A 26,044-nucleotide genomic window follows, 5' to 3' on the forward strand; every position below is an offset into this window, starting at 1 on the left:
CGACGGCAGATACCGATTGGCCAAAGGCCGAGTTCAATGATCCGCATCCGCAGAAGCCCCATTACTTTCGTCTGGTTGAGGATCATGTTTTGAATTTTCTATCCGTTGGTCGCCCTCTTGTCGACCTTTATTTCCATTTATCATCTCCAGGCTTTCCACGAGAGAAGTAAGAGCCAGAGGTCCCAGAGGTCCCAGAGTTCTTTTACAGTAATATCACGGAGAAGCATCGTTTCAGGTGAAAAACCCCTCTTTTTAATTCTTTCATCATCTTACTCGGCGGCCCTCTCCGCCGCTTTTGGATTTTGGATCCAACGAGAAGCCCTCGAAATCCCCCTATAGCTTCCAGGGGTTCTCCGATTTCGAACGCCTATATCAATGGATCTTCCAAATCACAGCTTTCTCTACTGGAAATACAGTGTTATAAGGGTACTTATCATGCCTTTTCATCCTATATTCTATCTATAAATATGATCTTTAATTCCAAAACCTAAGGCCCTTTGGTTGGTGGTAAATTTGGAGTGAATTTTTAAGCAAGTTTGAAAATATACAGAATTAGTTGGTGCCCTAGAAATTAAAATTGGGAATCGGTTGGCATTGATTAAGACCTTAGAAATTGTAATAAGGAAAAAGAAGCAAAGATTTTTTGGAATCAGTTAGAACCCTAGAAATTGAAATCAAGAGGAAGAAGTAAAGATTTCTCAAAATTTGGGAATTTGTTGGACTTTTTGATTTATTATACTTGGAATCTTGCTACAAGAGGTGATTCAAGAAAGGGTAGCAGGAATCGAGTTGGGCTTTGCCGATTTGAATTTGGCAATTCACTTAAATCTGATTCCTCAAATTACGTTTTTAAGTTGGAAATAATTAAAAGAGTGCATTTTTCCATTTTTTTACTATGTTTGGTTGGCTTTTTTCTTCGATGAGAATAAATTTAGTATGATAATATTATCTGCCTTTTTATTAAAATTTCTACTATATCCAGGGAATGTTGTCCCCAGCACACCAAGATCCCTGGCCCTGCAGACGTGCCTAAATCAACCATAGAGAGAGAAGGAGGGACAGGGGACAAGGGAATATGGATTGTTTAACTAATCTTGCCAAAGACAAGTGGGGAAAAGCCAGAAGTGCTTTGTATTTCTTAAGATCAATAAACAAAGGTATGCAACCTTGAGCAGAATGTTCCTGTTATAATTTCGTTAGAAATCAGAGCTCTTATATTTGACTTGTTTATAGGAAGTTGGGTTGAGGTTTAGTGGACTTGATCCTTTTGTGGGATCTATAGTGAAAGATTGTCTTTTTTCTTTGGCTTGGTCCTGAATGTTAGAGATTCTGTTAATCAATAGATGTAATTAAACTGAGTTGAAATCATTTTGAAAACATTGTGATGTAAATTGTAAGGTCAAATGACATGGAGGGAAGATAGATCCGTAGGTGTATAATCTTTGATAGTAGGATTATAGTTGCATGTGGGATTATGTCATGCTTCTTTAGGATTTTAACATGATTAGAAGTCCAAGTGAGCAAGAAATATAGCTGGGAAACTTGTAATTCAGCTTAACTCAACTAAGGATTTTCTAAATAAATGTGATCAGCTACATTGATCCAGTTTCACTATGTAAGTGATATTCATAGCTATCAAATGTATTCATGTCTTCCTAAAGGGGAGGGATTTTGAGTTGCGGAAAGTTCATCTCCATGCAATTATTTTTTGATGGGGTGGGGGGTGGGTTCCTTAAAATGCACCAGTGTTCTTTGTAGATTCTTTAATGGCTGCAGGTTGTTTTAGTGGAATTTTTTTGGGGAAAATCACATGTACCACCCTTGAAATGCACCCTAACATCAAGTGAGTGACAGCATTTTGAAAAATCACATGTACAGCCCCTACTTTACTAACATCATAAGAGATTAGTCCACTCCGTTAGTTGAACCCCGTTATGTGATGACATTAGCAGTTAAATTTTGATCAATGGCCAAACTACCCCTGACGAAGGGTAAAACAGTAAGTTTACTTGTCATTGCAAACCCCCAAATCGATCAGTTAGGGATTCAAAGTCGTTCGTTCCAAACCCTTCTAGATTGAGAGAGAGAGAAGGAAAGGAGGAAGGGCGAGCAAGAGAGGAGATTTGAGATACAAATCGAGAGGGAGATTTGAGATTCTCTAACTATTTGCCTCTTTGGTGTTCCTTCGTCTTATCTGACGGAGATTTGAGATAGAAATTGTTAGGGTGCAGGAAAGGAGGAAAAGCAACCAAGAGAGGAATCTCTTGTAGGCCGTGAAGGAGGTTTTAGGTTTGTAAGCATTCTCTCTCTCTCCCTCTCTGTTGTTGATATATAACAGAAACGTTCACTTTTTCAGAGGGGGGGAGATAAAGGAAGTTTCAGAATTTACAGTCACATATTGCTTGTTGTTTTCTTTTGAATATAGAATTTCAGTTTGAGTCAAATTGCATATTATTATACCTTATCTTCTTTTCCTTCCTTTTCTGTTACTTCTTTTAATTCGTGTTTCTATTTTCTTTTAGACCTTATTGGATCCATGTAGCCAACCCCATTTAGTAAAGAATGCTTTGATTGTTGTTGTATACCATTTTGTGTGAAATCGATGAGTGAACAATAGGATAGTTGGTGAAGTATAATAACAATTACTATAGAAACAAAAATGATTAGAAAAACAAGAACTTTTGTCAAGGTGAAAAGTGGTGTTTCAATATTCACAGAATTGAGATGTAGTTGATAGTCTTCTTCAATAGGCGATGGCGTTGCCCTAGGTGTTGCAGGTCTTCAATGGTGAGTAATTGGGGTTTCAAACATTTGGGATGGGTTATATGGAGGGATGCACCAGGGTTAATACCGTATTTTTCTCTTTTCCAAAATTTTAAGTTAACATCGTTAGTCAAAGTGGGAGTGGTTCTGATTTTTAAAGCATTGTCACTCACTTGATGATAGGGTGTTTTAGGGGTGGTACATGTAATTTTTCCAAACTTTTCCCCCCTGAAAATCAACTTCTATTTTTATTTATTTATTTATTTTTATTTCGTTGCGATTTCCACTTTTATGCATTTCTAAATGATCATGAAGCAGTTTTAAATGTGATTAAGAAAAAAGTTTTTAGCCAGATGATGGCATTGGCGTTCTTCTGGGGGGGGGGAATGTATCATAGACCATGATGCTACCACTTTTTCCTAATTTTGTATCGTATTTTAATAGAATAATTTATAGTTTTTTAGGCTAATACAATTTCTTTTTGCTTTTAAGCAATTGCTATAAAATATTTTCCGTTGAGACAAATTTAGCTGATTGCTTTCTGGGGTTAAAGAAAAGGGAAGGAAAGTGAGACAAAAGAAAATATTTCCTTCATAAGTTGTTTGATTGCACCAAGTAAATCAAGAGAAAGTACATGAAAAGATCTATTATTGTTGTTGAGTTGTCCATGAATTATAGTTAGCTATTCTCCACTCTTTTGAGAGGAAGATGAGAAGCTAGGTTGGACCAATTTTCTACTCAATTTTATTTTCCTTATGTTCTACTCAGTTTTCTACTTAATTTTATTTGGCATGTACTGGGACTCTGGGAGAGGAGAAAGGTGTCAAGTAATTATGTGGAAATAATTAAAAAAGATATGTGTGATTGCACAATGATTAGTGTGAGAACCGTGGGAGGTCATGGTAGTAAATTCCCAATCAAAATTGGGTTATATCAATGATCAGCTTTAAGCCCTTACTTGTTTGTGCTTATCATGGATGATTTAACCAGGAACATTGAAGCTGAGGTTCCATGGTTTATGCGATTGTAAAGAAATCTAAATTAACCTAAACTTGTGAAGAAGAAGAAGCAAAACTGAGAGAGATATCTAAATCCACGATAGTTTAGTGTTCTCATCTATCATGGAACCTTTATTTCTAATCTAATAAGTAGAGTCCTGGTAGGAAACCTATTAAGACTCAAACACCTAATTACAATAAAATAAGGAAACCAAAAACAACTCTAACTCTGAGATTCAATTTATAGCACGATGGGGACACTCCCCCTATGGCCCTATCGTGAACACTCTTTAACACTTCCCCTCACGTTGGAGTATACATTTAGCAAAAGAAATATCTAGCTTGGACCAACAAGAACTCTAACGAGCACAGAAAGAACTCCAATCAATCATCATAAAGCTAGTGGTAATATCTGCTCGAACACATCAAGCATTAGTAGATAAAGAAATATCGTGTCGAATAAACCAAGTAAAGCCATCAACAACGAACAATAGCAACAACAAAAGCCCTTCCCAAAGAAGGCACTCCAACAAGAACGAACAACGATAATACCAAAAACCCTTCATAAAGAAGGCACTCCAGCAAAAGTGTAGCATCCAACAACTACATCAAAAGACCTTTCCAAAGAAGGCACTCCAACAAAAATGTAGCATCCACCAGCTACAGCAAAAGACCCTCCCAAAGAAGACACTTTAACAAAAGTGTAGCATCCAACATCTCTATAAAAAACCTACCCAAAGAAGGCAGTGCAACAAAGGTGTAGCATCAGGTTGCTAGGTACTAGACAACATAAGGTTATGAAATATACCAAACAACATCAGGTTGTTGAATATAACCGTCTTTAAAAGATAAAACTGTTGCTGAGGACATACACGAGCAGACACTTAACAATCAATTTGCAACTGAAATAATCTTGAGCAGATAATAACCCAAACTGATAATAATTTTTAATCTCCTCCTTATGTGTAGAAGTACACGTGGAAAAATAATCAGCATCCCAAATAATCCCATAATCAAGAGCATCATAATCGATCCACAAAAAACCTCTCCCAAAAAATCGATAAAAAAAAGAAAAGAAAAAAAGAAGAAGAAGATCCCAAAAACCCTGACAATTTGATTTTTGTCCAAAACCTTGACAAAAATCAAATTTTTTTTCACTAGCTTGATCTTCCTTCAATCTTAAGAGGAAATCGATCCAAAACCCTGATAAGAAGAATCGATCCCAAAGAAGGATTGATCTAACACGATGATCAATGCAAACAACAACTCTTCCAACAATATTCGATCCCCCCCCCCCAAAAAAAAAAAAAAAAACAAATGGACCCTAGAAAATCGATTCCAACAACGGATTGATCACCTCCAAAATTTTGAATCAACCGAAAAAGAGTTTGTTTGCGTGTAGCAGTAATGAAACATTCAGGTATGTTTTTCATCAAATCTTTTAGGAACCCTAGAATCTTCTTCTCTTCCTATGAACTTTGGTTTCACCATAAACCATAGAACCTTGAAACAATTCTCACACCAGCAATCATGAAGAGAATCAGTTACTGACAACCTGCTCTAATACTATGTAAAGAAAGCTGAACTAATCAAAACTTGTGAAGAAGAAGAAGAAGAACCGAAAGAGATATCTAAACCCATGATAGTTTTAGTGTTCTAAGCTAATATGGTGCTCACTTTTATTTTTTTTAATCCCATAAGTAGAGTCTTGGTAGGAAACCTACTAAGACTCAAACACTTAAATTACAATCTAATAAGGAAACCGAAAACAACTCTAGCTCTAAGACTCAATTCATAGCACGATGGGGACACTCTCCCTATCATGAACACTCTTTAACACTAATGACATTGTCTTGGTGGATGAGACAAAAGCAGGGATTAACGCTAAGTTGGAGCTATGCAGATCAACTTCAGAAATCAAGAGGTTTTAAGATCAGTAGAACAAAGACGGAGCAATGGTGTGTAACTTTAGTTACACAAAGATAGATAACGAAAGGGTGAAAATTGAGTAGAGAGAGATACCTGAAAATGATTATTTTAGATATCTGGAGTCAACCATAAATAAATAAGGTATATAAAGGATGATGTTTCATATAGAATTAAAGTGGGATGGATGAAATGGAGAGGTGTGTCCGGAGCGTTGTGTGATTAACGTGTTCCTTTAAAGCTTAAGGGAAAATTCTATAGGACAGTTGTACTACCAACTTTGATGTATAAGGCAGAATGTTGGGCTGTTAAGAAGCATGATATAGATAAATTAAGTGTAGTAGAGATGAAGATGTTGAAATGGATGAACGAAAAAGCTAGGAAGGAGAAAGTATAGAATGACCATATTAAAGCTGATTTGGGAGTTTCCTAATACATGATAAGCTCCGAGAAAGTTATTTAAGGTGGCATGGCCATGTTCAAAGGAAACCTTGGGATGCACCACTAGGAAGGAATGACCTGATTCAAATTGAAGGAATAAAAAGAGCTAGGGGCAGGTCTAAAATCACTCTAAAAGAAGTAGTGAGGAAAGACATGCGTAGTTTAGGTCTCGACTCAAGTGTGACCTCGAATATAACTGTTTGGAGGGCAAGGATACATGTAGCAGACCCCATTTGAGGTGGGATTATTTTGAGTTGTTTTTGTTGTGTGTCTTTTCTTTTTACTATTATTTTTAATATTTGTCCTCGCTCAGATCCATGTAGCCGACCCCATTTAGTTAGGAAAGGCTGAGTTTGTTGTTGTCATTTTCCTATTTGACTGAGTGAGAAACAAAACAAAGGATAACCTCTCTCAAAAGTTTGAATTTATCCCTAAGATTTCTCCCACCTGTGTAATGTATTGATTGCATCTCCCCTAGTCTTGATTTCTTTCACACATAATTGAGGGAAAGCGGCTAACGTAGCTTAACTGAGCAAGACCAGAATAATTATTCATTGTTTCTTCCTCCAATTGACATGAAAATTTATGGTATATCTAACACTTTTTTAATTCTAACCTTGAGATCCTTGTTAGTTTCCTCTTCAACATCAATTTCGTTCATGTTGCAATGAGTTCCTCATTTATGATTGTATTCATAAGACTCTGTATAGGAGTTTCTCTATGCCCCAATTTGTTTGGTCATAAATATATTGATTGCTCTAAGTTTTTCCTACTTTCTAGACTCCCTTGGACATAAGAGGTGCATAGAGAGAGAGAGAGAGAGGGGAAGGAGAAATTAAATATAGTTATTGTAAATTATGTAGGTTAATTTTGGAAAATTTGAAAAATGTAAGTCATTAATGCAATCTCAAACTCGCCGTCAAAAGTAAGATTTGTTGAACTTGACTATTTAATGGGCTGGAGCAAGTATCTTACACTTGAGAGAGAGAATCTGTAATTTATGGGAGTTTAATTATATTTTTAGGGGAGAGTCTCTCCGGTCGGCGGAGGAGAGGAATGAAGGGGCATTTCAGTCACTTCGTGGGGGGGGGGGAAGAGAATTTTGTTCTTGATTGCTCCCCCGACCGCCTCTGGTTGGCAGAGCAGAAAACTTGTCTTTAGATTTATTTGGATACAATAGTACAAATTTTCCATTTTTCCATGGGGCATACTAAATATTTTGAAGAACGTTGAGGAATCAAAAATTTGAAAAACAAGATGACATAAGTACTACTTAAAAAAAACATTTCGGATATGCAATTCAGATGCACAACAAAATTTTACGTGTGGTAGATCCAAGGAGAACCCTGACCTTCCAGCTGTTGGATTAGAACGTCAACTCTCTACATGGCTATGTAGTAAACATAAAGTAAAACATCATTTTTTGGTTTTTACAAACATATGAACTTTTATTTGGCCATACCCCCTTACCTCCCTTTTAGTTATAACATCTAATTCATCCTTCTGATTCTATATATGCTTATCCATTTCTTCTTCAAGTTACTAACACCTTGCATAGTTTTTTTTTTTTTGGCTGAATTAATTTACAGAGCTGAATTTGGTATGATAATTATTTGATTGAACTTTGTTAGTTTTGTTAGTCCCACATTGATTCTAAGTAGGAAAATCCCTTTCCTCATATACCTGTGAACACCTCTTATCTGATCGGTCTTTTGAGATGGAAATTTACATGGTATCAGAGTGGCTTCTTTCTGGTTCCGTTCTCCCTAGTCATGTCCACGTGTAGGTGGGTTTTGACCCACCTACACGTAAACCATGTGAGGGGAGTGTTAGTTGTATTATTCCCACATCGACTCTGAGTGGGAAAATCCATTTCCTCATATACCTTTGAACACCTCTTCTTATCAGATCGGTCTTTTGAGATGGAAATTTACAAATTTTGAACCAACCCGGCCTGGTTGATCACATCAAGCTGTTGAGATGATTCTTGTTATCTTAAGTTCTGATTCCTTAAGTGTCCACTATTAATTCTTTTTTAATTTAATTTTTCAGTTCATCCCCGGAATTAAACCATTCGGTTATCTTGCCAATTATTCACCAATGCATGAGTGAACTTTCCCATAAGGCTTGCCTCTTCAGACATCAATACTTGACTCCATAGTTGTCATAAAGTCTAGGCGAACTAAGGCATTAGAGGGGGCTTGACAAAGGTGACACTAGTTGCCAAGGCACCTGGATGCCAATGCGGTCACCTAAGCGACGCCTCGACAACTATGCTCAACTCATAGGCTTAGGTGCATTAGCTTGTGTCTTAATGGCATCTAGGAGGTCCACACGGGTTATTTTTCTTTTCTATCAAGTCTTTGTTTCTTAATCTCATTAATCTTGTCTACTAAGTTAGGGGAGTTAGGTGGCTTGGACTTCTTTTTGCTAATGTGGATCCATCAAAGTTGATTCAGTGGAAGAGATTGAGATTATGAAGAAGTATGTTTCCGGAAACATGCCTGGGACCAGACAAGTATAGATGTGACCATAGGCAATGACTAGGTTTCCAAGCGCCCTGGTTGCCTTGCATCTAGGCCCCCTCTAACACCTTGGGTAACTTAGACGCTGTGACAGAAATTTGGGATCTATTTTCTTGATTTCTAATCATATTTTTGGCGTGGCCCTGGGATCTTGTTATTACGTGGTGATGTGGACCATGGGGTAGTTTGTCATCTACTCAAAATTTAAGGTAGTGGTTGTCAATCATATGGTATGCTGTTTGGAGTCCTTTTTGGCTGCTGATCTTCTCAGGACACACGGTCTTTCTTTTTCCAATGTTCAGAAAGAAAGGTTTGCAATTATTTATTTTTTTCAGAGTCATGTGGCTGGATGTGTGTATCTATTGGGGATATTGTTTCGGAGCAATTTGAATTTGTAAATGTAGGAATTGAAATCATTTGTGTCTTGGAATGGTTAGTAGTTTCATCTGATTTGCTTATTTTGCTAGCATTGATGTAGATCTGAATGCTTTTGAAGGTATGGGAAGGTCAGAACAAAGCAGCTATTAGATGAGATAGTTAGGAGTTGGTTGAAGATGATTTTTTTTTTGGTGAATAAGAAATTCATTACCAAGGAGGGAGAAAAAGTGGGGGGGGGGGATATACAACCCCTAAGGGAAAAGAAGGAAAATACAGATGGGGGTGGGATGCTAGGGCCCAGAATGGGAGGGGGGAGAGGAGGAGACAATATGGGTTGAGGGAGGCCCCAAGAGGAGACAATGTGAGAGTTCTTGGGGGACCAGGTAACTGGGGTGAGATGAATAAGGGCAAATTAAGGGGTGACCTCGAAGTAGATGGCATTCCAAATCTTGTCAAAAGATGCTCCAGATGCGGCTAATGGCTGCTCCAAAAGCAAGCTTTCTGGTAGTGTCACAGATGCTCTTATCAGCAAAGGTCATGTCTATCCAAATCCATTTCTGAGAAAGGGGGAGGGGGATCTTCTAGAAGGCCAGCAAAGGGCTAGGACTTTTTTCCAAACTGAAGAGGAGAAAGGCACTCGATGAAAAAGTGATTGATATTTTCCAAGCAATTCTAGCAAAGGCAGCAAGAGGGGGGGCAGGAATGTGACAATGGTTGAGGAAAGCTTGGGTTGGGAGATAGTTGGAGAGGGCTCTCCAAACAGTGAAATTGTGGTAAGGGATATGGAATTTGAACTAGATAATTTTATGATAGAGGCAATGAGTTCTACGGGAGCGGACAAGCTGCCAAGCGGAGGAGGAGAAGGATCCAGAGGGGGAGGGGGTTCAGATCACGATGTCATCTGAAGGAGTTGGGGGTATGGGGTGAGTGGGCAAAAGGGGAGGGGAGGAGAGGGTTAGGGGGGTTGGTATAAGCCAATAGTCCGCAGAAATGATGTAGGACACTGGAAAATCTTTGGGAATGCCAAAAGAGTAGACCGCGACTGAGCAGGAGAAGGAGAATGCTCGAGGGGTGCCATTTGTCAAGCCAAAGGAAGGTGGAGAGGCCATTGCCAATCTTGTAATGTATGGACTGGATAGCAAGGGGCCTAGCTTGGAGGATTTTCCTCCACACCCAGGAGGCATCATTGGAGGACGGCACCGTCCACAGGGAGTCCTTGCGGACGAGGGGAGAGTAAACCCACGAGATCCAGATACCTTTGCTTTTCGAAGCAATCTTCTAGATGAGTTTAAGAATACCCACAAAATTGGCATCTTTGATCCTTCTTAGGTTAAGCCCTCCCTCAGCTTTGGGGAGGCAGACAGAGAACCATCTGATGGGGTGGAGGAATTTGGATGATTCCTCACCCTTCCAGATGAAAGAGCAGAAGAGGGATTCAATGGCCTTGATGGTGGCCTTAGGGAGGGCGAAGACGCCAGACCAGTGTATGTACTATGAGGGTGCAATGATGGGCAGTCATCCGCGAGGTGATGAGAGGGAGGCCCAAGTATTTGACAGGCAAGGTACCAAGGGAGAAACTTATGAGGTTAAGGAGGTGGGCCTTGGCGTCGTCGGGGACTTTGGAGAGGAAGATGTTGGATTCAAGGAGGTTAATGCAGAGGCTACAGATAGCTTCAAAGAGGTGGAGGGAGGAGAGAATGGTTTCGATGGATTGGGTGTCAGGCTTAGAGAAGATCATAAGATCATTGGCAAAAGCAAGGTGGGTGAGATTGATTGCTTACATTTGGGAAGGGGGGAGATGAGCAGATCATCGGTATGGGATTGGATAGATCTGGAGAGGACCTCAAGAGCGAGGGAGAAGAGAAGAGGAGATATGGGGCATTCTTGCCTGATACTCACCTGAGGGGTGAAGAATCCGGTAAGGAATAGGGAAGCCCTTCACAAGGATAGAGAGAGAGAGGGGGAAGAGATGCAGACATAGACCCATTCAACACAGGGGAGGTGAAATGACATGGAGAGGAGGACTTGGAAGATGAAATCCCACCGAATTGAATCAAAGTCATTATGGATATCAATGTTGAGGAGAGTGGACGAGGGTGAGATTCTTGTTAGAACCATGATCAATTTCATGACAGAGAATGATGTTGTACATAATACTCCTATCAGAGATGAAGGCAGATTGATTGGGACTCACCAGGGAGTTAATAAACTTCTAAATACGGGTGGCGAGAATTTTGGCAGTGAATTTGTATAGAAGGTTGCATAGAGAGATTGGTCTGAAGTCAGACAAGGAGGAAGCCCCATCCTTTTGGGGAATAAGGCAAAGGAAAGTATGGTTGATTCCTTGGATCTGAGAGGGGTTGAGGAAGAAGCTTTTAACCGCCAAGATGAGATCATTCCCAATGATCCTAACAGGAGGAGAAAAAACTCATACTAAAGCCATCCGGACGGGGGGCTTTGTTAGGCTTGTGGGTGTGGATAGCAGCAAGGATTTAAGAATATGAGGGGATGACACTAAAGAGGGGGGGGAGGTTGGCCGGGATAGATTTGTTGAGGAGGAGAAGGGGGGGGGGGGAAGATGAGCCATATTATTGATCATAACTATTGAGGATGGTTTTAGATGTTAAGAACGATTTAATTTCAGAGTATTTGTATGCTAGGCGCTGGCTGTAAAATATAGAAGTTGTTTATCCTTGTTATCGGTTTAGTTAGATATAAGCTGAAAAAATAAAAAGGATAAAGAGGAAAAAAAAGAAAAAAATTTAGATGTCAATTGGTTTTTCGCTGAGGTTGTACATTTTTTTCTTCTTCCTTAATATAATTTCTTTTTGAAGAATTAGGAAATTTGGACTTATGCATTAATGAGCATAGTTCTCTTTTATTTATAATGGAATAAAACCCTAAGAGGGCTTAAGGGTCTCTTTGGATATAACCCCTAAAATCCATTATTACAATAACTCATTATTCAACACTGCCCTCAAGTCAAGTTGGTGTATGGATATCACACATACCCAACTTGGACAAAATCGAATAAAAAGATTTACTACCAAGTCCCTTTGTGAGAATATCTGCTAACTGATCTTCACTCCGCAGAAGGAATATAGATAAAGCCTTGCTCCAACTTCTCCTTGATGAAATGCCTATCAATCTCCACATGCTTACTATGGTCATGCTGAACAGGTGTGTGCAATGCTGATGGCTGACTTATTGTCACAATATAACGACATCAACACCTGAATGGACACACTGAAATCATGAAGAAGACTCTGCAACCAAAGTAGTTCACATATCCCATGTGCCGTTGCCTGGAACTCAACCTCTGCACTAGATCGAGCCACAACTCACTGCTTCTTATTGCGTCACATAACCAAGTTACCACCAACACAGTAGCCAGTGGTAGAACGACGATCATCTGGAGAACCTGCCCAATCAGTATTAGTATATGCCTTAATCCTCATATGATCTGTTGGAGAGAATAAAATGCCATTTCCTGGGGCAGTCTTCAAGTACCTAAGGATACGGTACACAACATCAATATGTGAGGAATAGGCATCATGCATGTACTGAATCACCAAACCAACTCATGAGCTATGTCTGGTCTTGTGTGGGATAGGTATATGAGTCTTCCAACTAGCCTTTGATACTGACCTTTATCAACAGGTTCACCTTCCTTGCTTCTGAGATGAGAGTTAGCCTCAATTGGAGTATCCGAGGGTTTACACCCTAGCATACCAGTCTATGAGAGGGGGTCCAAGGAATATTTTCTTTGAGAGAGAACAATACCCTTGGTAGATTGCACTACCTCAATACCAAGAAAGTATTTCAGCCTTCCTAGGTCCTTGATCTCAATATCCTTACCAAAATAGGTCTTGAGCTTCGAGATTTCAGCTATAACATTGCTAGTAATGACAATATCATCCATGTACACTATTGGCACAGTTATCTGATCACCCACCCTTTTAATGAATAGAGTATGATCAATATTACTGTGAGTGAACTGACTACTATCATGGCCTTGTGAAACCGACTAAACCACGCCCTAAGATATTGCTTTAATCCATATAGAGTTCTCTTTAGTCTACATACTTTGCCTTAGATTTCTGAACTAGAGTATCCTGGTGGAATGTCCATATACACTTTCTCAGTCAGCTCTTCATTAAGAAATGCATTCTTGACATCTAGTTGCTATAGTTTCCAACCTCGGTTCACTGCACAGGAGATGATGACTCAAACTGTGTTCATTTTGGCAGCATGAGCAAAGGTCTCTTGGTAGTCAATCCCATTTGTCTGAGTAAAGCTCTTTGCCACCAGTCTTGCCTTGTACATATCCATAGTCCCATCAATATTATGCTTGACCGTGAACACACTCATTTGTAGCCAACTAGTCGCTTTTGTAAGGAAGAACACCAGGTCCCATGTGTTTTTCTTGTGAAGAACTCTCATCTCCTCATTCATTACCTCTTTCCATCTAGATTCTGCATTTGCCTCCTACCAATTTTAAGTAATAGAAACATACAACAAGGACGATACAAACGCACGATATGATGGAGAAAGGACATTATAATGACACAACATTGGAAATAGGGTGCTGAGTATAAGTCCTATTACCTTTTCTATGAGTATAGGAACATCAAGAGACTAATCAAAATTAAAGGGAAATGTTATACCTGGGAGAGAAGACTCAGGATCAGGGAGCGATGGAGTAGCAGTGGTATTTTGAGTGGTAGTGTCAATTCTCCTTTTTTTACGAGAGAACACTTATATTATTTGACCATCCTATGTTTTCTACTAAACCTATGGCTCACCCCTGAATGGGAACCTCCTGCTCCTAAATTGATGGCTCCCCCTGAATATGAACCTTTGGACTAGTAGTCATCTCTCCAGTATCCCGTTGAGTTTCCCCCTCATCTATAGGGAGAAATAAAGACTATCAAAGGTAGGAATCTGTATCACCTCTTCACTACCAAAAGTCTCCCCTAAAGAGGTGAGTAGTAATCCTCTGTCCCACGAAAGATCACATCCATGGAAACAAAGAGCCATTGAGAAGGTGGATGATAGCACATGTATCTCTTTTGAATGGGAGAGTAGCCAACAAAAATACATTGAGACCGCGATGGTCAAGCTTACCAGGAATCTGATGATTATGAAAAAAGCAAACACCACCAAGCACTTTAGGTGGAACAACAAAAATTACGAGACCTAGATGACAACTCAATGGGATTCTTAAATCTGAGAAGGCATCCTATTGATGAGATAAGCAGGATTAAGGACCGCCTCACTCCAAAAAGGAGCAAGATCTGCATCTCAAACATCAAGGAGGAAGCAATTTCAAGTAGTTGTTGATTTCTACGTTTAGCTACCACATTCTACTCTAGGGTAATCACACAACCAGTCTAATGGATGATCTCATGATCAACCAAATAGGATTTGAAGGAACTATCTATATACTCCAAGCCATTATCAGTACGTAGAATCTTGATGTTAGCATCAAACTGAGTCTTAACCAGCAACAACAACACAACTCAGCCTTATCCCAACTAAATGTGGTCGGCTACATCGATCCAAGAGGGCATATATGTAAATAAATAAATCTGAGTCTTAATCATGCAATGAAATTCCCAAAAGCACTCAAACACCTCACTTTTATGATGCAATAAATAAATCTAAGTAGCATGCGTATTGTAATCAATAAAAGTAACAAACCATCTATAGCGAGAAACAGAGACATGTTGGGCAGGACCCCAAACATCAGAAGGAATCAAAGAAAAAGGAACATTTTTTACATTATCAGAAATAGGATAAACATTCCGAGTTTGTTTCGCCAAAACACATGCATCACAATTCACAAGTAATGATCTATAGTATAGTGTTTAACTAAAGCAAGAAATAATCTAGATAAAGTGCCCATGGGGGTGACCCAGACGACGATGCCAACCCAAAAGCTTCGAGAGTGCTAATTCAGAAGATGTGTGAAGAGCCCGTGAGGGACCAATGTCCAGGTAATAAAAACCACCAATCATTTTACCATTACCAATCATTGCCCCCTCACCATGTCCTGAAACACATAGTGAGTAGGAAAGAAAGCGACTTCACATTTCAAATCTTTAGTAATACTACCAATAGACAATAAATTAGTAGAAAACTGAAGAACGTGTAACACAGAGGATAATGACAATGAAGGAGATCTCTGAATGGAACCTGATCCAGCAATAGGTGGAAGGGAACCATCAGCAACACGAACTTCGGTATTACCTGAAGAAGGTCAATAGGTAGAAAAAAAACGTGTGCAAACCAATCATGTGATCATTAGCCCCAAAGTCGATTATCCAAGCCTAGGGAGCAACAGATGGACTATGACCATTGAATATAGTACTTGACTAGGTTGAGTGAGAGACAATGATTGTTGGTAGAGAGGAGGCAGTTGCAGTAGTTGAGGATCCCATTTGAGTCAGCATATGATGAAGCATAGCCATCTCATCAGCAGAGAAGGATGATCCTATAGTAGTCGAGCTATCAGAATTGGTTGTAGTCTTAGATTGATTAGCATGAGTGTTCTTCCCACGAACCTGATTATACCCACGAGTGTTAGCGAGACGTCCATAGAGCTTCCAATAAGTCTCCCCGGTGTGACGCTCCTTGCCACAGTAATCACATTTGACAACCGGTTTATCAGTAGAGAAAGGACATGCATAGTCTTAGTCTTGTCCCAAGTATGACCTTGGATAGAGCCTATTAGAGGGCAAGGATCCGTCTACCTGCCCCCATGCAGCTAAGATTATCCTGACTTGTTGAGTTGTACCCCTTTCCTCTTACTCTCATCTATATTCTCTCTTTTCTCATCGTGATGGTTGGACTTTTTTTTTACTTTATTGTGTTTGGATTGGATCCATGTAGCCGACCCCATTAAATTGGGATTAAGGCTGAGATTGTTGTTTTTGTTTGATGGGTTAGTAGTCCGTGAACCAGTACTACTAGCAGAAACCATAGCAGAACGATCCTAAGAAATAGGCTATAGCATCTTAGATTGACGTTGCTTCTCAGCCTGAATGAGGGAATATGCCTCCTCAAGAGTAGGTAAAGGATCACGATTAAGCACAATGGCTCTAGTCTGATGATATTCCGCATTAAGAGCTGCCAAAAAATTATTAAAGTGGAGCTCTTCCTCACGCTTCTTAAACCGAACAATATCAGTCTCACAAACAGGTTGATAGGTCTCACAATAATCAATCTCATTCCACATACCCTGTAGATTAGAGTAATATTGAGCTTCAAAGAGCTACTTTTGAGTAGCTTGATGGAACTCTTTCCTCAATCAAAACAATGGGTATGTTTGCCCACATGGGAATAGGTGGCCTTAGCTGCCTTCCATATCTTAGCAACATAATTAAGTAACAAATATATCCTAGTAATAAAAAGAGACATAGAGTTAATAAGATAGGACATTACCATCCAATTTGCAGTATCCCATTTGTCTTGAGCAGAACCAGCAATAGTAGGGCATACTAATCACGTTTGAGAAATACGTCATAACCAAGACCAGCAATCGATAGGTAGTAAGACCGAGACTAGATTATATAATTGCTCCCATCCAACTTGATGGTGCTAGTAGGGAAGAGAGGGTAGTCATGATTAGAAGAACGATGCCCTCCTTCCTGAGTTACTGATGTCTCATAATCTTTCAGACGCCATGGGTGCTGATTCAACTAAGAATCACAAGAAAAACTAACAATCCAGATCTAACCAAGCATAGGAGTCTAGATCACGAAGAGAGCCAAGCAAGAGCCCCTGTGGGAGAACACTCACCATCGAGGGAGAAACCTTAAAGGAGGAAAAAGAAACCCCTAAAGGGGAACCACGAGTTGGAAGGAGAGAGAGAGTAAGGGGGCAATGGGCTTAGGTGATACAGTTAGGGTTTGGTGTAGGAAATAGGGTTAGGTTTAGGGTTAGGGTTAGGGTTAGGTTTAAAGTTGCATAGGGGCATAGGGAGGAAGGTGGCGGTAGGTGGTGTAGCACAAGAGAGAGGAGGGCGGTGGTGGTTGGTGCAATGCAAGGAAGGGAGGATGGCGGTGGGTGGTTTTGGTGCAAAAAGAGGAAGGCGGCAATGGGTGGTGGTGGTGTGAGTGCAGCGAGAAGAAGAGGAGGGTGGCAATGTGTAGAGAGGAGAAGAGGATGGCAGCGGTGGTGATGATAGTGTGCAGCACAAGGGAGAGAGGAGGGTAGTGGCAGTAGGGCAGTTCGAGAGAGGAGAGAGGAGAGAGGGCAGCGGTGGGTGGAGGTGCAGCGCAAGAAGGGTAGGGCGATCGAAGGAGAGGAGAGGGAATGGGATTTAGGGTTTTTGTGACCAAACCTCCTCTGATGCCATGAAGAATTGGGAAATTTGGACTTATGTATTAATGAGCACAATCCTCTTTTACTTATAATGAAATAAAACCCTAAGAGGGCTTAAGGGTTCGTCTAGATATAACCCCTAAAACCTATTATTACAATAACTCATTATTTAACACTTTCCTTTGCCAATATTTATAAAAAAAGGAAAATAAGCCTATAGGAATGGTGTCCTGATATGTTGTCAGTTAGATGCATTTATTAATTTTTGAAATTTTATGTGATTGTTTTTCCATGAAGTGGGGTTAAGGCTGCTGCGTACATTATGATCCTCCCTAAACCCCGTAGTGGTGGGAGCATCGTGCACTTGTATACAAGACATCGTACCCCAACTATATAATAGCTGAAATTGTTGGAGTACGATGTCTTGTATTCCATAGCAGTCTAATCCAGGGAGTACTGGTGCAGCCCCACCTCAAATAATTGTTGGGGTACGATGTCTTGTATTTGGGACTCGTTTACTAAGGGAAATTTTGTACTTTATAGTATTAAGGTTTCCTATATATTGTAGCGAGGTTTTCTTTCTCTGTAAGCAATCTGAGAGAGGTGTGAAGATGAGCATTGTAACCCTATTCTCTATTAATAGTGAAATTGGATTTAATCTCACAGAGTACATTGGCAATCTTGCCTAATCTCGTAATCTATGTGCATTGTTTGTTGTTGTTTTCCCATTCTTTTTTGCATCGTTTTAGGGTTGCCTTTCTACAAAAATGTCCGAAATTAGCAAAATGAGCAAAACAAAATGATTGAGATTTTGTTTTTTTTTTCATGTTTTTCCTGTAATTTCATTTTGGTAAAAAAAAATAGTGAAATATCTGAAATTTCGGCGAGTTTTCAAACCATGGTGGAAAGTAGGCAGCTATCGCTCTTTCCTTGTCAAATGGAAAGTTCGACTAAGGCATGATTGTATATGGATTCATGGAGATGATTTCAAGTGCATCAACTCGAACCTGAATGAGAATTATATGTTCTTTCTACATTTGTCATAATCGAATGCTTTCAAGCCGGGGAGAGTTGGTGTAAATCAAGAGAGGTTCTAGCTCATGTATTCACATCGGAAGAAGCCCGAATCCAAGTCTAATGGGTTTAATATGTAGCCTAGTAGGTCATATAGGTCATGGGCTGGGAATTTTTATGTTTTCAATCATGACAGGCCTGTTTTGAAAGCCCACTTATGAAGGTTAGCAGCCAATGCGAAATTACTAGTTGTATCTAGTTCTCTAAAGTTGTGATGTCTTGGAGATATCAATAGGTTCTTGGGAATCTCAAACTCAATAGGATAGTTTCGTTGTTGGTTGTGAAAAACCTTGAATATGTAAGGTTCATTTAATATCTTAAAAAGAGTCCCGATGCAAAACCTTGGAAATGTACAGGACATTAAGTCTAGGAGAAAGTACCAATGGGGGTCTAGGACCCTCCAAACCTCTCTATAAAAGGACCTGCATGTAAGCATTGAAATCAGAATTGAATGAAGTTGAGTTTATACAATTCTTCTGTGAGAAACAGAGCTGCAGTGAGATTTTGTTCCTGGTGAGAGGTTGGGCTGGTTAGTGAGAGACTCTTCAAGTCATATCTTTCTTCTTCTATCTTATTTCCTCTATTTTATCCATGAAAAATCAAGTAAGTTTTGGAGTTGTTCAGTTCTATCATTTATTTAAAGGTTAGTTGACGATATCCTAATGTGCATCATCTCTTATCCAAACCTGAAGTTTCTCTTAAATCTGATCACTTTTGGGTTCCTTGATCCTGTTATCTTGTACTGGTTGTGAAGCTTATTATTAGGTTAGACCTGTCTCTTTTATCTTCCTTTTCTTTTTCTTTTCTTCCATCGGTTAGACAGGTCATATCTGGAACTATCTTTCCTTTGTATATTGTTTTCTCATGTTCTCTGGTTCTTCTTTGTGTTGCTATTTGGTTATTTTGTCGTCATAATCTGTCTTACACTTCTTCAGTTTATTGTTCTGAGTTTCCTTTTCTAGACCTATTTCTAATTCTATTTTCAATTCAGAACATGTTATTCAAATTCTAGAATCCTTCTGCTGCTATAATACTTCTTCCAACTTTCAGTTTCTTTGAATTTGAGCAACCGATCATAATTTTATGCATACCAGGTTTGTTCTGTTTGAGACTTGGAGTTATTCAATTTGTTCCTAATCTACGATCCTGTTGCAAGCTGATCTCCCACTGGATCTCGCCGGTTTGAGATTAGCACTGCATTATCTTGATTAACTTATGTGCTGAATTTCCAAACTGTCCACCACTTTTTTAGTTTGTTGTGGTTCTTTGAACTCTACCCTCCACCATCTCCCGAAAGAAAAAGTATACTGATGAAAAATTACTTATCTTATGCAGTGTGAGAAGATTTATGATGTCTGAAGCTTCAGTTCCTCGTGCTGAACAGAAAGAAGTCGGACCTAATCACTTTGGTTACTGTATGCATGAAATAGTTGAGTTGTTCTCTGGAAATGAGGAATTCCTTTCGCCAGTCTCCTCTCAAACTCATGAATTATTTGCAACATGTACAAGGGACAAAGTTGAGGACATACACGATGAATGTGGTAGAGCATGCAAAAATGCAGCTGCTTCCAGTTCTTTATTTTGTGATGGCATAGGAGTTGGACTACCAAACTTCCAGAGAGAAAGATTAAAGGCATCTCTCAAGGAGTGTGTGCTGGCCCTGAATCAAGAAGTTGATGAGGTATACCGTATATTCAGATGCCTTACTCCTTTCTTGCATAAGTGCGTGCATAAACTAATTCCATTAGTAGGACAGATGGTACTAGAAACAGGCTATTCATTTAAAAGAACGGTGTACCAAAATAATAATAATAATAAAAAAAAAATTAAATAAAGAAAGGATACTAGAAACGGGATAGACCTCTATTGAAAGTTCCTTTTCTCCCGATTTGACATGGTTTATCATTTATGTGGCCTTCTGACACATGTTATGGGCAATGAATTGGAGGGTCATCTCTTGGTTGAGGCATATTTGCAGAAAATGCAAGGGTGAAACTAGTGAACTTGAACAGTAAGAACTAAGAAGATGCCAATGTCTTCATTTGATAACGATTTATGACGCCCTACAGATTTTTGGGGATAACACTGTCATGGGTGGATCCAGGGGCAGGTATGTATTATATATGGAGTAAAACATGCTTTGTGAAATTTTATATTTATGTGTATGTACATGTCTGTATGTATATATATTAACTTAAGCGGGTCCACCAAAAAAAATTCCTTCATCTACCTATGTGGCCTTCAAGGAATGTACACCCAAATGAGTGCTGTTTTTTTTTTTTTTTAATTCACCATTCACAGGCAACTGTATAGTACAACTTGAAACAATGGCATGTTGGTTTCATGGTCACTGACTCAATTTTCCTAGAAATGTTATTTTTACATCATAATATTGTATAATGCGAATTATTATCATGATCTACTGGGTCATTCACTTCTTCCAAACATGCCATCTCTTGATTTTGAATGCTCATGATTTGATATGTCATCGATATAATGCCCTGAATGCAGATGTTTGGTCCAGTTATGGCTATGTCCAAAATAAAATCACATCTAAGGGGAAAAGATGGTTTACCAAAAAGTCCAAGTGCATCCGGTGGGGACTTGAGCCAGCTGTCATTTAAGAAGCAGAAGCAATCCTCTTCCCCTACATTGATGGGTGCCAAAATGCCCGTGGAAGCTGGAGGCTATGAAGGGGTCTGTATTTATGTCACTGCTCCTAGTATTAGGTTCTACGTCTTCTCTTTAGTTAATTCATTTCAAATATAGTGCAAACTGAAGTGCAACAGTTGTGTGCATTATTAAACTGTGAGAGTGAGAAAGTAAATTTATTGGAAAAACATTACAATGCAAAAATATCATTATGAGAACTTTAGGGCACAAGGTTCCTCAATAATGCAAAGGCCTGGCTTTGAACTAAGTAGATGGAAAGGAGGAGAAATGTGAAGTAGTAATTATGAGCTTTTGTTTTGAGATTTATGTGTCTAGGAGAGATGGTTTTGTTCTAGAGATTTATTAAGAGAAATGGAGGAAGTTGGATCTCTCTCTCTCTCTCTCTCTCTCTCTCGCGTGCGCGCGCGTGCGTGCTCACTAGCAGACACACACATGCATGCACACAGGCAGAGTGAGATACCACTCAGAGCATTCTTACTTAGATTACCTAGAGCTCATAATATTCTTCTTAGTGAGCCAAGGTCCAGCTATGTTTCTTTAGTTCACAAGTAATTTTGCCTGTGGTTTGGTTTCATACATGACAGGTCTTCTACTATCTCGAAGGGAAAAAAAGTATCTTACATGAAGAGGGCATTGCCTTAGTCTTTTCCCCCATTTCCCTTTTTTTTTATACAGGTGGATGATGATCTACGAGTTCTTCTAGAAAATGGTGGTTTGCAGGTTGAGGAGACGGTGAAGAAATATTCTGATGAATTACTTGCAAAGGTGATCTTTTGAGTACCTTGAAAGTTTTTGATGCATTTGAGTTGGTTTCATACATGACAGGTCCTCTACTATTTCGAAGGGAAAAAAAGTGCCTTCCATGAAGAGGGCATTGCCTTAGTCTTTTCCCCCCCATATCCTTTTATTTTTTTACAGGTGGATGATAATTTGCGAGTTCTTCTAGAAAATGGTGGTTTGCAGGTTGAGGAGACAATGAAGAAATATTCTGATGAATTATTTGCAAAGGTGATCTTTTGAGTACCTTGAAAGATTTTGATGCATTGAGTACCTTGAAAGTTGAAAATTCAAATGGATGGGCAATTATCTGTATTATCACAAGGTGATTATGTTTTCCTAACTAGAGTCCTCTCTCTATTTTCAGCTAGGGCACATGGAGCAGCAGCTTGAAGAACTTCTTGATATTGTGATGTCAAAGAGCAGGTAAAAATGCCTTTTATTCCACTCAATGCAGAGTGATTGGGTTCCCTGGGGAGGGGAGAGAAAGGAATTTGATTCTTCTCATATATTTCTTAGTCCACAGGTGAATATTGAATCTCTAAAGGTTTAGCATCTACTGCTAGAGATGTTTTGATTCAGGGATACTGTTCTCCGCAACTTATTACGGATGGGGAGGAAGGGAAATGCAGTCAATTGTTTGGGTTTCCCGCTTTTATTTTTATTTTTTTATTTTTTATTTTTTTTGGGGTTGGTGGGGTGGGGGGTGGTTAGGCAAAGAAAGACACAGACATGTAAATGAACACGATCCGTTAAGTATGGCATTCCAGAGGGCTAAAGTGTCTGTTTGTCTCTTGAGGATATTTTGTGCAATCAGGATATAAGGTATGCATGGAAACAGATGATATTTTAGGAAGGACTGAGTTGCTCTATGAGTACTGTCTTACCCACCCCAGCTCCCCCGATTAGTCCAAATTTTTCTTCACGGCGATAGGGAGCTAAAAAGATCCACTACCTTGATTCCTGTTTCAAAATGATTGTTGGTACTAAGTGTATAAAGGCAGGCATGGATCTATGAATAGGAGATGTTGGTGAGTAAGGACTTAAATTATCAACAGGTTATCCAAGAGCATTGAAAATTCATCAGAGTCACTCACCGACTGAACTAGAGACCCTGTGTCAATCATTCCATTCCTCATCAGGCATCTGTGCATTCATAGCTACAGCTCAAACTCGATTAGTTCCTAATAATTTCTGTACCTCACAAGTCTCATTAATTTGCTGGCTGACAGTATCTGAACCCTTAACTATCAAACCATTGTAAATGTTAGGAATCGCCCCCGGGGGAATGCCACCTACAGACTATTGCATTAGGGAGGGATAGTTTCAACATCATGAATAGGGGGTGAGAGTGTATGATCACCCAAGAGTCCTATCACATGGTCACGCCACCTGTTGAGAAGAGATTTCTCGACCACATTCTCCACTGGTGAAGGAAAACTTGGTCATTTAGGAAATAGGAACAGATATGGAGGAAATAATTGATGTCAGTCACACAAGATAATCATAATTGAGTATTTTCTCTGATATTATTTATGGAACATATCTAAATGACCTGAAAGTATTTCTTTTAATTGTTAGTGACACAAGAACTTGTATCCAATCTTTATTTTCTTTGTTTTATTGGAACATATGATTAAGTAGGTGCTAATGAGCCTCAAATATGGAGCAAAAAGTAATGCAATAACACAGGAACACAGTCCTATAATACGGTGCAGATCTGAGAACCAATCTCAAAAAATAAGACAAATATAGGTTGCCACAGGAACAAAAAAGAGAAGTCACAGTAACAATAATCCAGGACTTTGATCAGCTCCAATTTGAGATCGAGTGGACCTCCCTTTGGGGGAGGGGGGGGGGGTGTTACAACAACAAAAAAAAAAAACTCAGCCTGATCCCAACTTAATGGGGTCGACTACATGGATCCATACAAAACATACAAAACATTGGCCTGATCTGCTGGCCAGATCAAAAGTAACTGCAAAAATCTTGGAAGTATGAAATTAGGATCCCAAAACAGGGTACTGTACTGTATATGAAGATCATCAACTGAGTAAAAAAAAACTTTGTGGAGATTGGCAGGAACCTGAGTTCGATTGTAAGACTCGAAAGTATTAAAGAACTTACTCCATTTAGAAGAAAGAGATGACAGTTTGATGTGTTCACACTTCACAATCGAGTGTGAAGATTATCCTCCAGATTCTGCTTTAAGTCTGGAAATCTGGAAATTTCACTTCAACAATATAAATAGATTTCAATAATGCCAATGGTCACAATCGGGTGCAAAGATTACCTCCTGATTCTGCCGCAAGTCTGGAAATGAGTATAATGCCATGGCACATCGGGTTCGTGAGCTCCTGTGGATGAATTGATTAGTGCAAGAGCTGGGATTTAAGGTTGAGGGCTCTATAAGACTATCTTGTGATAGCAAATCTGCTATAACTCATAATCTAGTTTAACACGACTGTACAAAACACACTGAAGTTGATTGTCACTTCATAAAGGAGAAGATTTCTGTATTTGTACTCCATTTGTAAAGATAGGGTACCAACTAGCAGGTGTGCTGACAAAAGGAATCGATTCTCAACCATTTCGTGCTTTTCTAGGCAAGTTGGATGTGCAGGACGTTTATTCCACAGCTTGAGGGGGAGTGTTCGAATAGTAATTCGTAAGGGTGTGTAAGGGTACATATGGAATTGTTTTTACAAGTGTCTTATGGGAGGATATGTTTGTAAGTAGGGCATATATGGAATATCAGTTTATTTCGTTAAAAGCACTATGGAGAAAGAATCAATTGATTGACTTCTCTATTCTCCCATAACTACTTCTACTTCTAATTCATTTCTTCTTTCTCACTATCGTGACCTGCAATCTGCTATTAACTGAACCAGCAAGGACTGAAATATTGAACTTTATGGACTTGGTATCCACAGAATACATGTGTGGTGGTCCACCTAGTTGTGCCATGTGGAGGGTGATTTGAGAATTTTGACCATTGTATATCTAGGGAGTGGTTTGGAATGGTCAGGTGTCAAATTTTAGATTCCAATTTATTTACCTCCCATTTATTACCATACACCATTTCTGATGACCCAGGCATTGCCATGCACCCTCTTGGTAGTCTTAGATTTTTCAATGCTTTATCCTGCCACTTGGGCAGTACCCTTGGGGCTGAAACTTGACATACGTACAGGGGACTCAAGTCTACCTATCCACTGATCCAACCCCATACAACCAGCCACTAGGTGGCCATCTATAGACACCCTATGGATGGGTCTTTGCTCATAAAACCCCACCCTTTATCCATTATCATATTTTCTCAAGCACACTTGATCACCAAGAGAGTATCGATTTTGCTTCAGGTGTAGTCAAGCCTCTCATTTATTTGAAGGATTCTAGCTTCTGAAACTTTTCAGTTAACTTTACCTTGAGTTTTAAAGGTTCCCTCTGATTTCAGGTCAATGACCATTACTGAGAAGCAAGAGCTTCACAAGCTTATTCAGGAGCTTCCACCAAAAGAATTGGACCGTGTTGTAGAAATTGTCCATCGCAAGAGGCCACCAGAGTGTCATCCTTGCAATGAGGTCAATATTGATTTGGAGAAGGAGGTAATTGTAAATGAGGCTTTATGCCATTATTGAGGCAGTTATTTTTTGTTTGAAAATTGTGGCGTAATTTTCCATCTGTATGTGGGTTCTTGTAGGATAATCAGACACTTTGGAGGATGTATTACTATGTCGAGGCAGTTGCAAGTGCCACAAAGCTTGCATCTAGGTGAACACTATTAAATTTCTTTTCAAGGATTCACCAATGGTTTTGATTATCTTGGAGTTTTCAATGTGAAGCTCAGGCACATATAGTTCATGAATTTCAGTTGGTTATGTCAAACTAAAGAAAGCCTTGTCTAGTGGAAGGGTCACTGGTGGATCAAGTCCTTGGACTTTGTACTAGGTGAACAAAAGCTCAATGTACATCTTGTTCTGTATTAAATGTTGTTTTATCTTAAATGTTGTAAGTTTCCAAATATCTGAACAATCAGTAGAATGAGCATACTTTGTACAAAATGATTGTTGTGAGACAGGAAATGTAAAGGTTAGGCAAAAATTAGGCAAAAATTCATTTAAAGGGTCCCTCATGATAAGCTTCTTAGGATGGTTGGAT

The 26,044-nt window shown here is 39.3% G+C and overlaps 1 protein-coding gene across 2 annotated transcripts; it reads left to right on the plus strand.

Annotated features, from left to right (window-relative positions):
* Positions 1-26,008, plus strand: LOC122061555. 2 transcript variants are annotated; one of them, XM_042624871.1, is made up of 10 exons: positions 1-426; positions 983-1,157; positions 19,769-20,114; positions 20,945-21,130; positions 21,782-21,871; positions 22,025-22,114; positions 22,251-22,309; positions 25,341-25,491; positions 25,587-25,657; positions 25,758-26,008. In XM_042624871.1, the coding sequence occupies exons 3-10, from the start codon at positions 19,782-19,784 to the stop codon at positions 25,789-25,791; spliced, it is 1,014 nt and encodes a 337-aa protein (XP_042480805.1). In that variant the 5' UTR covers positions 1-426; positions 983-1,157; positions 19,769-19,781; the 3' UTR covers positions 25,792-26,008. The 2 variants fall into 2 exon arrangements, with proteins under 2 accessions (XP_042480805.1, XP_042480804.1); XM_042624870.1 differs by having other exon boundaries at positions 1-235.
* Positions 26,009-26,044: the final 36 nt, after the last annotated feature.

This window comes from Macadamia integrifolia, chromosome 14, assembly GCF_013358625.1.
Source record: "Macadamia integrifolia cultivar HAES 741 chromosome 14, SCU_Mint_v3, whole genome shotgun sequence".
In the NCBI taxonomy this organism is placed as follows: Eukaryota; Viridiplantae; Streptophyta; class Magnoliopsida; order Proteales; family Proteaceae; genus Macadamia; species Macadamia integrifolia.

What these genes read in the sequence shown, in the direction of transcription:
- LOC122061555 (XM_042624871.1), top strand. Translation starts at nt 19,782, where the DNA reads ATGATGTCTGAAGCTTCAGTTCCTCGTGCTGAACAGAAAGAAGTCGGA. An exon ending in TGAATCAAGAAGTTGATGAG is followed by an intron (nt 20,115 to 20,944) that starts GTATACCGTATA and finishes CCCTGAATGCAG; the next exon opens with ATGTTTGGTCCAGTTATGGC. An exon ending in ATTGTGATGTCAAAGAGCAG is followed by an intron (nt 22,310 to 25,340) that starts GTAAAAATGCCT and finishes CTCTGATTTCAG; the next exon opens with GTCAATGACCATTACTGAGA.